General features: G+C 46.6%; 2 protein-coding genes across 3 annotated transcripts; one reads left to right on the forward strand and one right to left on the reverse strand.

The window, feature by feature from the left end:
• Positions 1 to 90: 90 nt before the first annotated feature.
• ankrd9 (ankyrin repeat domain 9) lies at positions 91 to 1,962 on the reverse strand. Its single transcript, XM_020653743.3, has one exon. It carries the CDS (start codon positions 1,748 to 1,750, stop codon positions 920 to 922), a length of 831 nt encoding a protein of 276 aa, XP_020509399.1. The 5' UTR covers positions 1,751 to 1,962; the 3' UTR covers positions 91 to 919.
• A 2,949-nt stretch (positions 1,963 to 4,911) lies between these two features.
• Positions 4,912 to 13,239, forward strand: rcor1 (REST corepressor 1). Of its 2 annotated transcripts, none has more exons than XM_065966542.1 (13): positions 4,912 to 5,566; positions 5,660 to 5,719; positions 7,233 to 7,313; positions 7,480 to 7,532; positions 7,700 to 7,861; positions 8,495 to 8,613; positions 9,021 to 9,099; positions 9,331 to 9,378; positions 10,752 to 10,898; positions 10,996 to 11,073; positions 11,155 to 11,212; positions 12,428 to 12,672; positions 12,753 to 13,239. In XM_065966542.1, the coding sequence occupies exons 1-13, from the start codon at positions 5,377 to 5,379 to the stop codon at positions 12,798 to 12,800; spliced, it is 1,368 nt and encodes a 455-aa protein (XP_065822614.1). In that variant the 5' UTR covers positions 4,912 to 5,376; the 3' UTR covers positions 12,801 to 13,239. The 2 variants fall into 2 exon arrangements, with proteins under 2 accessions (XP_065822614.1, XP_029136988.2); XM_029281155.2 differs by having other exon boundaries at positions 12,756 to 13,239.
• The last annotated feature ends 445 nt before the right edge of the window (positions 13,240 to 13,684 follow it).

A 13,684-nucleotide genomic window follows, 5' to 3' on the forward strand; every position in this document is an offset into this window, starting at 1 on the left:
CGACTGACCGAGGCCTGCTCATGCCTGTGAACACCTCAGTGGTCTGTAGTCAGCCTGAGTTTACCTGCAGACATTACTCAGGGCACACACTTTATGATATATATGTTTTATTTACAGGTAATTATCGACAAGTCATTCACAGGTCAGAGAGTTCAGACAAAAACAGTACTGAAGACATTCATCTCCAAACCTTCATGAACACAGGAGACCTACGGAGAGCATGGATTGGTTTATAATCTAAGGCGTGTCCAGCAGCGGAGGTCGATCAATATGATCGATAAGTTCAACACTGAATGAAAAACAAAGACAGCGGGTTAGAGCTTCAGGATGCTGGCTCAGTATTTCAGACTCTCTCTGCCTCTCCATCAGCTGTTTGGTTGTTTTGGTAAATGTTCATTCACATGAGATTCAAACAATCAATCTGGTCTGTCTGTATTCATAACTGATGTTTCTGTGGTTAAAACAGGAAGCTGAAGATGTGTCCTGTTGGGTTCAGAGATTCAGTCCGTGCTGAGGTAGAAACATGTTCACACAATCACATCAGTCAACATGTTCAAACAAACGTTAAATATTTTCACCAGGGAACCTTTGGAGGTCAAAATGTCCTTTAAGATTATTTCAGCGTCACTTGAAGAAAAACTTCACTGCTGACCAATAAACAGAAAACGATTTAAAGAGTCATTAAAGTCTGATCCGGGTTGAGGTCAGACCTCGTATTGTCTCCTCAGGGTCCCAAAGACTGCATGCAGACACCAGGTTTCTGTCTGTGGACGCTGACTCAGCAGTTTTTTTTTTTTTATCTCTGTTGAGAGTTCACATTTCTTCAGACTGTATTTACATTTTATTTACATCATCAACAACCCTCCAATCACAGCAGTCTTGAGGTATTTACTGTGTGTTTCCATGGTGACAGATGATGTCACTGCCAGCTGTGTGGCTGCAGGAAGCTTGGAAGTGCATTGATCTGATCCGGACCAGACCGGGCTAAACACCTGAGAGACTGCAGCAGGAGGGGGGGCGGAGACAGACCACACAACCAGCTAAACACTTCAGTTCCCAGAAGGCTTTGCCAGCGCTGCGGCTCCTCCTGCAGGCAGTTCAGTGCCAGTGGTTTGGGTAAGAACAGAAGCAGGAAGTCGAGGCAGCGCTGAGCGTGGCGTCGCTCTGTCGGGTCGCAGGATACAAGTCGCTGCAGTGCAAGGTCAAGGCCATCAGGCTGAGCTCCATGAACCAGCAGCAACAGCAGACAGTCAGGCCGCGACAGCTCCACTGCCAACTGCAGCGCCGTCTTTCCTGAGTCGGCCACGTGCGAGCAGCCGCCACAGCTGTCCAGGTAGTGTCTCCACTCACTCTGGATGTCGCAGTCTTTCAGGGCTTCCATCATCATGCTGAGGATCGTCACACGGTCATACCGCACCGCCACCGACAGGTGTGGCGCGCCGTTGTTACGACAACAACAGAAGCTACAGCGTGGGGCTCTGAGCGTGCTCACTGAGTACCTGTTGAGCAGATAGCGTGCATAGTCCTGGTGGTCGTGTACGAGTGCGTAGAGCAGCGCCTCAGAAGGCAGGAACGCTCTCGGCTGTCCGTCCTCCCAGCAGAAAACCTCCATGCACCTCATGTCCTCCAGCAGCCACACGGGCAGCTGCTCCCGAACGGCACAGTAAAACGAGAACGCCGTCCGCTCGCACTCACGCTGAGATGGAGACGAAGACAGGTGCTCCATCTGAGAGGAAAGAACCCACGGCATGATGACACCCTGAGTCACCTGGAGAGATACTCCTGGTCTGAGGGAGAGTCTCTGAGGTCTGAGGGAGAGTCTTGGAGATCCACCTGAAAGACTAAATTCCAAACGGACTAATCCTGATGCTGGTTCAGCCTGCACGGTCTTAGATGGACTCTCACTCAAACCTCCAACCTCAGCTCCAGTACACTTTTATAGTTTCACCTCCCACCCACAACACACTGCCCTCTACACACACACACTCACAGACACTAGCACCGCCTCTCCCCCTGCTCCCGCCACTTCAGCTCCATGTGTGGTTGTTTGTTTGGGGGCCGGGTCTGCGGATCAAGTGTCTCACATTCTGAACATAGCGGCCTTCAAGTGACTGAAGGAGTTTATGTAATAAAGTCATGAAGTTGACTGTCGGTTTGATTCTGATCGACTGCTCATAACTGATATGACTTCAAACTTTCACACAGTGTATCTTTGTTTCTGTGTGTGTGTGTGTGTGTGTGTGTGTGTGTGTGTGTGTGTGTGTGTGTGTGTGTGTGTGTGTGTGTGTGTGTGTGTGTGTGTGTGTGTGTGTGTGTGTGTGTGTGTGTGTGTGTGTGTGTGTGTGTGTGTGTGTGTGTGTGTGTGTGTGTGTGTGTGTGTGTGTGTGTGTGTGTGTGTGTGTGTGTGTGTGTGTGTGTGTGTGTGTCGATATATAGGAAACAAAGATATGTTTACAGTCAGCTGCTAAAAACACACACATGCACGCACACACTGATCAGTTAATTAAAGTCTTTCTTAGTTTAACATTTTAATCTATTAAATAATTTTAAATTTTTGCCTCTGTTTAAAATGTGTTGACTTTTTATCTTTGAACATATATCTTACAGCTGTGAGCTGTCACATGAATTGTTCTTTTTCCATTTCTGAGGTCAGTGAGTTGAGTTGTTGAAGAGCTCCTCCTGCTGTTCACCGACTGTAACTGCACACATTTTAAAAAACAAGCAAACAGTCAATCAGACAGATGAACTGATCTACAGCCTGTTAGTACATGATGGCATCACATAGGACTCAAGAGCTTTAATCAAGTCTCTGAGTTCCTGTCAAGAAGTGATCTGTTTAAATCGGTCAGGCTTTAAGCTGGGCCACTCTACTGAGACTGCACTACTGTCAGGAAAAGAATCGCTACGTTTGGCTCGAGCTGCGGGTCAGTCCTCAGTTCTATTACTGCTAGACCTGTCTACTGCCTTTGACACAGTCAACCATCAACTCCTCCTATCAACGCTCTCTGAACTTGGCATCTCAGGATCTGCCCTCTGCTGGTTCGTGTCCTATCTCTCCGGCGATGTTTTAGAGTGTCTTGGAAGGGAGAGGGGTACCTCAGGGCTCTGTGCTCGGTCCCCTTCTCTTCTCCATATACACAAGCTCACTTGGTTCAATAATCCGCTTTCATGGCTTCTCATACCACTGCTATGCTGACGATACCCAGCTCCTCCTGTCATTCCGGCCAGACGATGTAACAGTGTCAGCAAGAATCTCGTCATGCCTTGCTGATATCTCTAAATGGATGAATGAACGTCACTTTCATCTCAACCTTTCAAAGACTGAGCTCCTTGTCATTCAAGCCAGTCCCTCTATGCAACCACAGATCAATATCCAGCTTGGAACAACCAAACTCATGCCCACAAAGTCTGCCCGGAACCTGGGTGTCATGATTGATGACCAGCTAACTTTTAAGGTTCAAGTAGCCTCGATTGCCCGGTCATGTCGATTTGCCCTGTACAACATCAGGAAGATCAGACCTTACCTGTCAGAACACGCTACACAGCTCCTGGTACAGGTTCTTGTGATATCATGCATTGACTATTGCATCTCTCTACTGGCAGGTCTTCCTACATGCACTATCAAACCCCTGCAGATAAAACAAAATGCAGCAGCACGACTGGTCTTCAACCTACTTCCTCTCCCTCCTCTGACTCCCAGTTCCTGCTGAAATTTAAAACTCTGCTGCTCGTTTAAAAAACAGCGACAAAAACGGCTCCTCCTCTCCTAAACTCTATAATCCAGGTCTACACTCCTCAACCCACTACACTCTGCCAATGAAAGGCGTCTGATTGATGTCACCTGTCTGTTCCTGCAGGGGGCGCTGGAGTCCCATCGATGGCGGTCTCCATGCTGGAAATTTTCTGAACTTTACTGAACTTTCAGTCTTTCAGACAGACTGAGAGCTGGAGCTGAGGCGGGTTTTAGCCCTCCTGACAAACCGTTACATCGCGCCCACCTGTCAATCAGGTCAGCTACACGCTTTATTGTGAATAACTCTTATCCTTCATCAAATCAAAACTGATGAGTCATCAAAACATTCACCCCCCCCCCCCCCGTACAGTGTGTGCTGATCGAGACATGAGCTAATCAGACCTATTTTGTTTTTTGAACCAGGCTGTAAACATGTTAATCTCTGCTGTAAAAACAGGCTTTTTAGAATGGGTGTGTATGTGACTTCCTGTGCTTCTGCAGCCAGCCTCTAGTGGACACTCGAGGAACTGCAGGGTTTTACACTTACACACAGCATCAATGTCATTATTCACCACTGGAGGATGCAGATAGGTTCCATTAGGATAAAGACAAAGATAAAGATAAACTTTATTGATCCCCCGTGGGGTAAATTTGTGCATTACAGCAGCTCCAGAAAACAGGGGACGGGAATATAATTATTAAAAATAAAAATAGAAGTTAAAAATCAAATCATGATGATGCATGATGCGACTCTAAACGATATGAACAGATATTATAGGATGAGATATGATACCACACTTTGTCTTTTATTCTGCTAACCTTGAGCTGCCGACACAGCTCAGTCCCATTTTATTTACTCTGTAGATGAATACATCTAGAAACTATGGTTCGTATTTCTTTATTCCATTTCAGTTCTGTTATTTAAAGCAACTGATAAAATTAATATTTTTATTATTAATAAATATTATTGTGAAGACTAACATTTCATCAGAGCCATGATCTTTATTCATACTGGTAAACTGTGATTTTGTTTAATCCAGTCCACATGATTCATTTATTAATTTATAACTATTTCAGTGTTTGATGTTTTAATGTGACGTGTGATGGCAGCTGAGGTCTCACACACACACACACACACACACACACACACACGCGCACACACACACACACACACACACACACACACACACACACACACACACACGCGCTCCTCCTCTGGGATCGATCAGCCTCACACTGACTGATCTCTGATCAGTTTCCTTCAGTTTTTATCGATAGTTTTGCTCTGGGTGTCTGTGGGTCTGTCTGTCGGTACTGGTCTGGTTTTATCTAGTTCCTTCTGGTTCCGGCAGCTTGTTCCGGAACTTTTTGGACTCAGTGAGGAGCTTTAGTCTCAGGTTAACTGTTAGCATCTTTCCGCTGTAGCTGTACTAGCCTCTGTTAGCTTCATCTCACGGATCATTTCCTCCTCCGAGAGTCTGTTTCACACCGAACCTCCCCGCTGCTCTCCGGACAGGACTGTTAGCTTAGCTCCGGTGATAGTTAGCCGGTTCGGTTCTGTGCGCGGGGCAGCTAAGCTAACTAGCAAACAATTAGCCTTAGTTAGCAGCTAGCGTACAGCCCGGGCTGCCTCCGTCCTCGTCATGCCGGCGATGCTGGAGAGAAACCCGGAGGCTCAGGGGAAGCGGAGAGGCAGAGCCCCGGCGGGCAGCGGCAGCAGCGGCCCCGGGGCAGCAGCGAACACCGGCGGAAAAAGCCTGTCCGGTAATGGAACCAGCACGAACAACTGCTGGGAAGAAGGAAGTTCAGGCTCCAGCAGCGACGAGGAGCATGGTGGGTAGCCTCGATCACTAAAGTATTGCTGTGTACTTTTGTGTACTCTTGTGTACTATTACTGAGCTCTGCTGTGTGTGTGTGTGTTTATAGGTGGAGGAGGGATGCGGGTCGGGACGCAGTACCAGGCCGTTGTTCCGGACTTTGACCCGGGTAAGACCCTGATTGTTACTCGTTAGCCTGGAGGTGGATAGGTAGCCTCGAACAACAGTAGAACAGAAGACCAGTGTACTGGTTAGAGCCCTCAGACTGGTTCTGATCCTCTGAAACTGGATCTAGTTCTACAGTACACGTTTTATACTGGTTCCAGTTCTGTAAAGGAGACGTTCAACTGTTAACATATTTAAATACAGCGTATCTTCTACAGCCTATAGATCTATAACAGGTCACTTCTACTGTGTGTATTTCTACAGTGAACAGCCCTCTCACTGTTGATCCTGGAGCTGATCTACAGTCCGGTTTAGACTGGTTTTATTATAAAGTCTCACACAGCATGTTCACACACTGCGCTCTCTGTTTGATTTAGTTTATTGAACAAATATATTCTGTAAGAAAGCATTAAACAGAAGAGACAGAACAAAGGAATAAAGAAACACCAAAGATAGACAATTGTTGTTTTGACGCCTTTACCAGAAAAAGCATCCGTATATTTATTGACTCTGTGTTTCCAGCTGAAGAGAGACAGGAGATGTTTGGAGGGGAGAGTTGGGGGGATGACCTGCAGCAAAGGGCTGAGGCGCTTCGATGAGGACTATAGCCTCTGTACACAGGGCGTGCAACATAACCACTGCGCTGTCTGGCACTCTTTTGTTAAGGGAAAACCATTATAACCACTATAAATATGAATGGATAAAGCAGAAATGTAAAAACATGCAGTTCCTCGAGTGTCCACTAGAGGCTGGCTGCAGAAGCACAGGAAGTCACATACACACCCATTGAAAAAAGCCTGTTTTTACAGCAGAGATTAACATGTTTACAGCCTGGTTCAAAAAAACAAATAGATCTGATTAGCTCATGTCTCGATCAGCACACACTGTACGGGGGGTGAATGTTTTGATGACTCATCCGTTTTGATTTGATGAAGAATAAGAGTTAGTCACAATAAGGCGTGTAGCTGACCTGATTGACAGGCGGGCGCGGTGTAACGGTTTGTCAGGAGGCTTCAAACCCGCCTCAGCTCCCAGCCTGTTGTTATGTTGACTGAAAGTTAGACTGAGACAGCATTTCCAGCATGGAGACCGCCATCGAGGGGACTCCAGCGCCCCCTGCAGGAACAGACGGGTGACATCACTCAGGCTTCATACATTCATATTTACAGTCTGTGATGAGAACTAACCGTTACAAACACCAAAATGACACAAATGAGCTCGCAGACTGAGGACCAACGTCTTTATCAAAACAAGTCTGTTACCACGGCAAACATCAGTTCTAGGCACCAATATTTGAGTAATGTCTTGGTTGTATTATGATAAATTGCAGGTTAATTGCACACATGTTGGCAACGCTTTGGTACGGCTGTGCACGCTAAACGGAGTGCAGGTTATTATTGATGGATTAATTCCTCTCCTGATGTGACTCTGCTGTCTGAAGTTTGTCTTTCTCATAATATCGTAGTAATAAAACACGGCGCAGCTTTAATTTGTGTGTATTTGTGTGTGTGTGTCAGAAGTGGCCCAGGCAGCTCACCTGAGAGAGAACCTGGGCATGTTGGTGTGGATCCCCAGCAGCTGTCTGAACCAGACTCAGTGTAAGAAACATGCACATGAATCCAGTCCATGATGTCATTTATAAACCAGTTTTTACATATATATATGAAGTAATGTATAAACCAGTATATATGAAGGAATGTATAAACCAGTATGATGGACGTGTGGTCAGGAGGAGAATTACATTGAACGTGTCTTTGTTTCCAGTGGACGAATACATCGCCATCGCCAAAGAAAAGCACGGATACAACATGGAGCAGGTCAACTGTCTGTCTGTCTCACAGCCTGTCTGTCTGTCTCACAGCCTGTCTGTCTGTCTGTCTCACAGCCTGTCTGTCTGTCTGTCTGTCTCACAGCCTGTCTGTCTGTCTCACAGCCTGTCTGTCTGTCTGTCTGTCTGTCTCACAGCCTGTCTGTCTGTCTGCAGGCCCTGGGGATGCTCTTCTGGCACAAACACAACATCGAGAAGTCTCTGGCTGATCTTCCGAACTTCACACCGTTTCCTGATGAGTGGACGGTGGAGGACAGAGTTCTGTTTGAGCAGGCGTTCAGCTTTCACGGGAAGAGCTTCCACCGCATCCAGCAGATGGTACGCCACATTAACACCAGTTTATTATGTGACTGGGACCAGTACATTGACGTGACTGGGACCAGTACATTGACGTGACTGGGACCAGTACATTGACGTGACTGGGACCAGTACATTGACGTGACTGGGACCAGTACATTGACGTGACTGGGACCAGTACAGTGATGTGACTGGGACCAGTACATTGACGTGTTTGGGACCAATACAGTGACACAACTGGGACCAGTACAGTGATGTGACTGGGACCAGTAGAGTGACGTATTTGGGACCAGAACAGTGATGTGGCTGGGACCAGTACAGTGATGTGACTGGGACCAGTACATTGCTGTGACTGGGACCAGTACAGTGACACAACTGGGACCAGTACATTGATGTGGCTGGGACCAGTACATTGCTGTGACTGGGACCAGTACAGTGACACAACTGGGACCAGTACATTGATGTGACTGGGACCAGTACAGTGATGTGACTGGGACCAGTAGAGTGACGTATTTGGGACCAGTACAGTGATGTGACTGGGACCAGTACAGTGATGTGACTGGGACCAGTAGAGTGACGTATTTGGGACCAGTACAGTGATGTGACTGGGACCAGTACAGGTGTGTCTGTTAAAGTCCTTCTCTCTCTCTGTAGTTACCTGACAAGTCGATGGCCAGTCTGGTTCGGTTTTATTACTCGTGGAAGAAAAGTCGCAGTAAAACAAGTCTGATGGATCGACAGACACGGAAGCAGAAGAGAGAGAGAGACGACAGGTGAGCTGCAACCTGCACAGGTAACACAGCTTAGATTTCAGGTGGAGTAACACCTGAGGTAACGTCAGACACAAGATACACTCAACACACCAAAACAGGTCAAATTAGTTTTAACAACACAACAGGTAACGTGACATCACGGGTAACGTGACATCACGGGTAACGTGACACCACGGGTAACGTGACACCACAGGTAACGTGACATCACAGGTCACCTGACACCACGGGTAACGTGACACCACGGGTAACGTGACACCACAGGTAACATGACATCACAGGTCACCTGACACCACAGGTAACACTCCAGGTGTGAAACCTTACAGACATCCTCTGTGACAGGTACTGTCCTAACCTGAGTGCTGTGTCCTGATTGGAGGATTCATTAAAGTTTGAACTCTGTGTTTCAGTGACGAAGAAGTTGAAGACAGACACGTAAACCCTCAGAGTGACTCCGAGTTTGATCCCAAAAAAGAGGAGAAGAAGGAGGTAAAGCACATTTTAACTTCCCCTCAGAGTCTCCACCTGCGCACCTGGGAGCTCCTCTCCAGGTACACCCACCTGGTAGGAGAACCTGGAGCAGAGCCAGTACATGCTGCAGGGATCATTGGTCTCAACTGGACCATGAACCAGACCATGAACCAGACCATGAACCAGACCATGAACCAGACCATGAACCCGACTGTTCACTGATTTTATTTTTCTTTGCTTTTGTTTCAGGTGAGCTCTGGACCAGAGAGGACAGAGGTCAAACCAGCTGGACTGAAGGTAAATATACCTGATCTATACCTGTCTTTCTCTCTCTCTCTCTCTCTCTCTCTCTTTCGCTCCCTCTCTTGTTCAGGTGATAGTTACCAGTCTCTCTTTCAGTCAGGTGATAGTTACCCGTCTCTCTCTCAGGTGATAGTTACCTGTCTCTCTCTCTCTGTCAGGTGATAGTTACCTGTCTCTCTCTTAGTCAGGTGATAGTTACCTGTCTCTCTCTGTCAGGTGATAGTTACCTGTCTCTCTCTTAGTCAGGTGATAGTTACCTGTCTCTCTCTTAGTCAGGTGATAGTTACCTGTCTCTCTCTGTCAGGTGATAGTTACCTGTCTCTCTCTCAGTCAGGTGATAGTTACCTGTCTCTCTCTCAGTCAGGTGATAGTTACCTGTCTCTCTTTCAGTCAGTTGATAGTTACCTGTCTCTCTCTCTGTCTCTCTCTCAGTCAGGTAATAGTTACCTGTCTCTCTCTCAGTCAGGTGATAGTTACCTGTCTCTCTCTCTGTCTCTCTCTCAGTCAGGTAATAGTTACCTGTCTCTCTCTTGTTCAGGTGATAATTACCTGTCTCTCTCTCAGTCAGGTGATAGTTACCTGTCTCTCTCTCTCTCTCTCAGTCAGGTGATAGTTACCTGTCTCTCTCTCTGTCAGGTGATAGTTACCCGTCTCTCTCTCAGTCAGGTGATAGTTACCTGTCTCTCTCTCTCAGTCAGGTGATAGTTACCTGTCTCTCTCTCTCAGTCAGGTGATAGTTACCTGTCTCTCTCTCAGTCAGGTGATAGTTTTCTGTCTCGCTCTCTCAGTCAGGTGATAGTTACCTGTCTCTCTCTCTCAGTCAGGTGATAGTTTTCTGTCTCACTCTCTCTCTCTGTCAGGTGATAGTTACCTGTCTCTCTCTCTCAGTCAGGTGATAGTTTTCTGTCTCACTCTCTCTCTCTGTCAGGTGATAGTTACCTGTCTCTCTCTCAGTCAGGTGATAGTTACCTGTCTCTCTCTCTCAGTCAGGTGATAGTTACCTGTTTCTCTCTCAGTCAGGTGATAGTTACCTGTCTCTCTCTTTCAGTCAGGTGATAGGTTCCTGTCTGTCTCTCAGTCAGGTGATAGTTACCTGTCTCTCTCTCTCAGTCAGGCGATAATTACCTGTCTCTCTTTCAGTCAGGTGATAGTTACCTGTCTCTCTCTCAGTCAGGTGATAGTTACCCGTTTCTCTCTCTGTCTGTCAGGTGATAGTTACCTGTCTCTCTCAGTCAGGTTATAGTTACCTGTTTCTCTCTCTCAGTCAGGTGATAGGTTCCTGTCTGTCTCTCAGTCAGGCGATAGTTACCTGTCTCTCTTTCAGTCAGGCGATAGTTACCTGTCTCCCTCTCTCTGTGTGGCTGTAGATGGGCAGTAAGGCGTCTCAGCGGTTGAAGAAACGTCCTCCTCGGGGAATGTTTCTGAACCAGCAGGACGTGGTCTCGCTCTCCTCTGCGTCTCCTCAGGGACTCATCAGACAGCTGGACTGTCAGCTGGTCTCCATCAAGAGACAGGTGCGTCTACCAGTCTGTCTGCCTGCTCACCTGTCTCTCTTTCTCTGCCCTCACCTGTCTCTCCCTCCTAACATGTCTCTCTCTTCCTGTGTTTCAGATCCAAACAATTAAACAGTCAAACGGTGTTCTGAAAGAGAAACTCAGTTCAGGTGTCAACGATTTCAGACAACCTGAGGTAACCATGGTAACACAGCAAAACCCTACCTGAAATCACAGCTGTTTTTTGGTGTTCACCTGTCCCTTGTTTTTGTTTCAGGTGAATCAGAAGTTTAACACTCGTTGGACCACAGAGGAGCAGCTTCTAGCTGTACAAGGTAACACACACCTGAACTACCCGTAACCAGGTGAACATACACCTGAACTACCCGTAACGAGGTGAACACACAACTGAACTACCCGTAAGCAGGTGAACACACACCTGAACTACCTGTAACCAGGTGAACACACACTTGAACTACCCGTAACCAGGTGAACACACATTTTAACTACCCGTAACCAGGTGAACATACACCTGAACTACCCGTAACCAGGTGAACATACACCTGAACTACCCGTAACCAGGTGAACACACACTTGAACTACCCCTAACCAGGTGAACACACATTTTAACTACCCGTAACCAGGTGAACACACACCTGAACTACCCCTAACCAGGTGAACACACATTTTAACTACCCGTAACCAGGTGAACACACACCTGAACTAACTGTAACGAGGCGAACACACACCTGAACTACCCGTAACCAGGTGAACACACACCTGAACTACCCGTAACCAGGTGAACACACACCAGGTGAACACACACCTGAACTACCCGTAACCAGGTGAACACACACTTGAACTACTCGTAACCAGGTGAACACACACTTGAACTACCCGTAACCAGGCGAACACACACCTGAACTACCCATAACCAGGTGAACACACACTTGAACTACTCGTAACCAGGTGAACACACACTTGAACTACTCGTAACCAGGTGAACACACACTTGAACTACCCGTAACCAGGCGAACACACACCTGAACTACCCGTAACCAGGCGAACACACACCAGGTGAACACACACCTGAACTACCCGTAACCAGGTGAACACACACTTGAACTACTCGTAACCAGGTGAACACACACTTGAACTACTCGTAACCAGGTGAACACACACTTGAACTACCCGTAACCAGGCGAACACACACCTGAACTACCCGTAACCAGGCGAACACACACCTGAACTAACTGTAACGAGGCGAACACACACCTGAACTACCCATAACCAGGTGAACACACACTTGAACTACTCGTAACCAGGCGAACACACACTTGAACTACCCGTAACCAGGCGAACACACACTTGAACTACCCGTAACCAGGCGAACACACACCTGAACTAACTGTAACCAGGCGAAAACACACCTGAACTACCCGCAACCAGATGAACACACACCTGAACCTGATATCAGAAACTTTTGCTGATTTAATTAAACCTCAGTCAGTGATTGGTCGGTGACTCTCCCTTTCTCCAATGACATGCAGCCATCAGAAAGTATGGGCGGGACTTCCAGGCGATCTCAGATGTGATAGGTAACAAGTCGGTGGTTCAGGTGAAGAACTTCCTGGTGAACTACAGGCGGCGGTTCAACCTGGACGAGGTTCTTCAGGAGTGGGAGGCTGAACACGGGATGGAGGGCGGAGTCGTGGGTGGAGAAGACGACAAGATGGAGGAGAAGATGGAGGTGTGTCCTGAGGAAGAAGAGCTTCCCACCAAGGAGACAAAGGAGGTGAGGAGAAGGTCTGATGTTGACTACAGATCCCAGAATACTCTCTGTCTGCAGGTAGATAACTGTGTTTCTGGTCTCAGCAGGACCCATCCTCTCCAGTGGAATCCCAGAAGCCCCTGGCCTCCTGAGACGTTTTGACCCCGCCCCCTGGTTTGATGATGTCATCATGTGTTTATTTTATATTTTCTCCGTTTATCAGGACGTGTGACTTTTATTGATCAGGTAAAAGGGCGTGAACTGTCACCTTTTATCGCTGCTTGCTCTGGACCAATCAGGAAACAGGCTGACCTGTCAATCAAAGTGGGTGGGACCTGTTTATTTCCTTTGTTTTTTCTAGTTTCAAACTGTTTTATTTGGATCTTTTTCTTTTACTTTATTTGTCTTCCTGTGTATGGAGGTGGCTTTTTTTGAGGGTAGGGTCAACTGAAGCAGCCATATTGGATGATGTCACTCAGGTAGGGGACCTTACCTGTCCTGATGATGTCATCATGTTTCTGGGATTTTAGGACCTTTTTAGAGAAATGATAATGAAACCAAAGTTCATCAATAAATGACTTTTCTTCCTCATTTGTCTGTTTCTTTTAACACACATTTAATTTTAAATAAAAAACTCAGAAGTATTTTAAATTTGATGTTTACAGATTAACATTTATTTCAATCAAAGTCATCAACTTCAAATCTAACAGCAGCGTTCTGAACTAAACTACAGAGGGCTCTTTGAACCAAAGTAAAGAACGAATCACTGATGATGAATAAATTAAACTGAGGGCTAAAGAATAAATCAAATTCAACTTGAATCCTAAATGTTTCCCAGTCTCTGATTTTCTCCAGTTTTATATCGACCTCAGAATCTGAGTGACTCTTTGATCCCAGACGTTAACCCTTTAATTGATGTTTTAATCTGAATTAATTAATTTGAATTGATTTAATAAAGGTTAACTCCTTCAGATGTACCATCTAATTTCCAAGGAGGTCCTTACACAAAAAGAAAGTAATACACGAGCACACAAGC

The sequence above is a fragment of the Labrus bergylta genome, chromosome 18, assembly GCF_963930695.1.
Source record: "Labrus bergylta chromosome 18, fLabBer1.1, whole genome shotgun sequence".
NCBI lineage: Eukaryota > Metazoa > Chordata > Actinopteri > Labriformes > Labridae > Labrus > Labrus bergylta.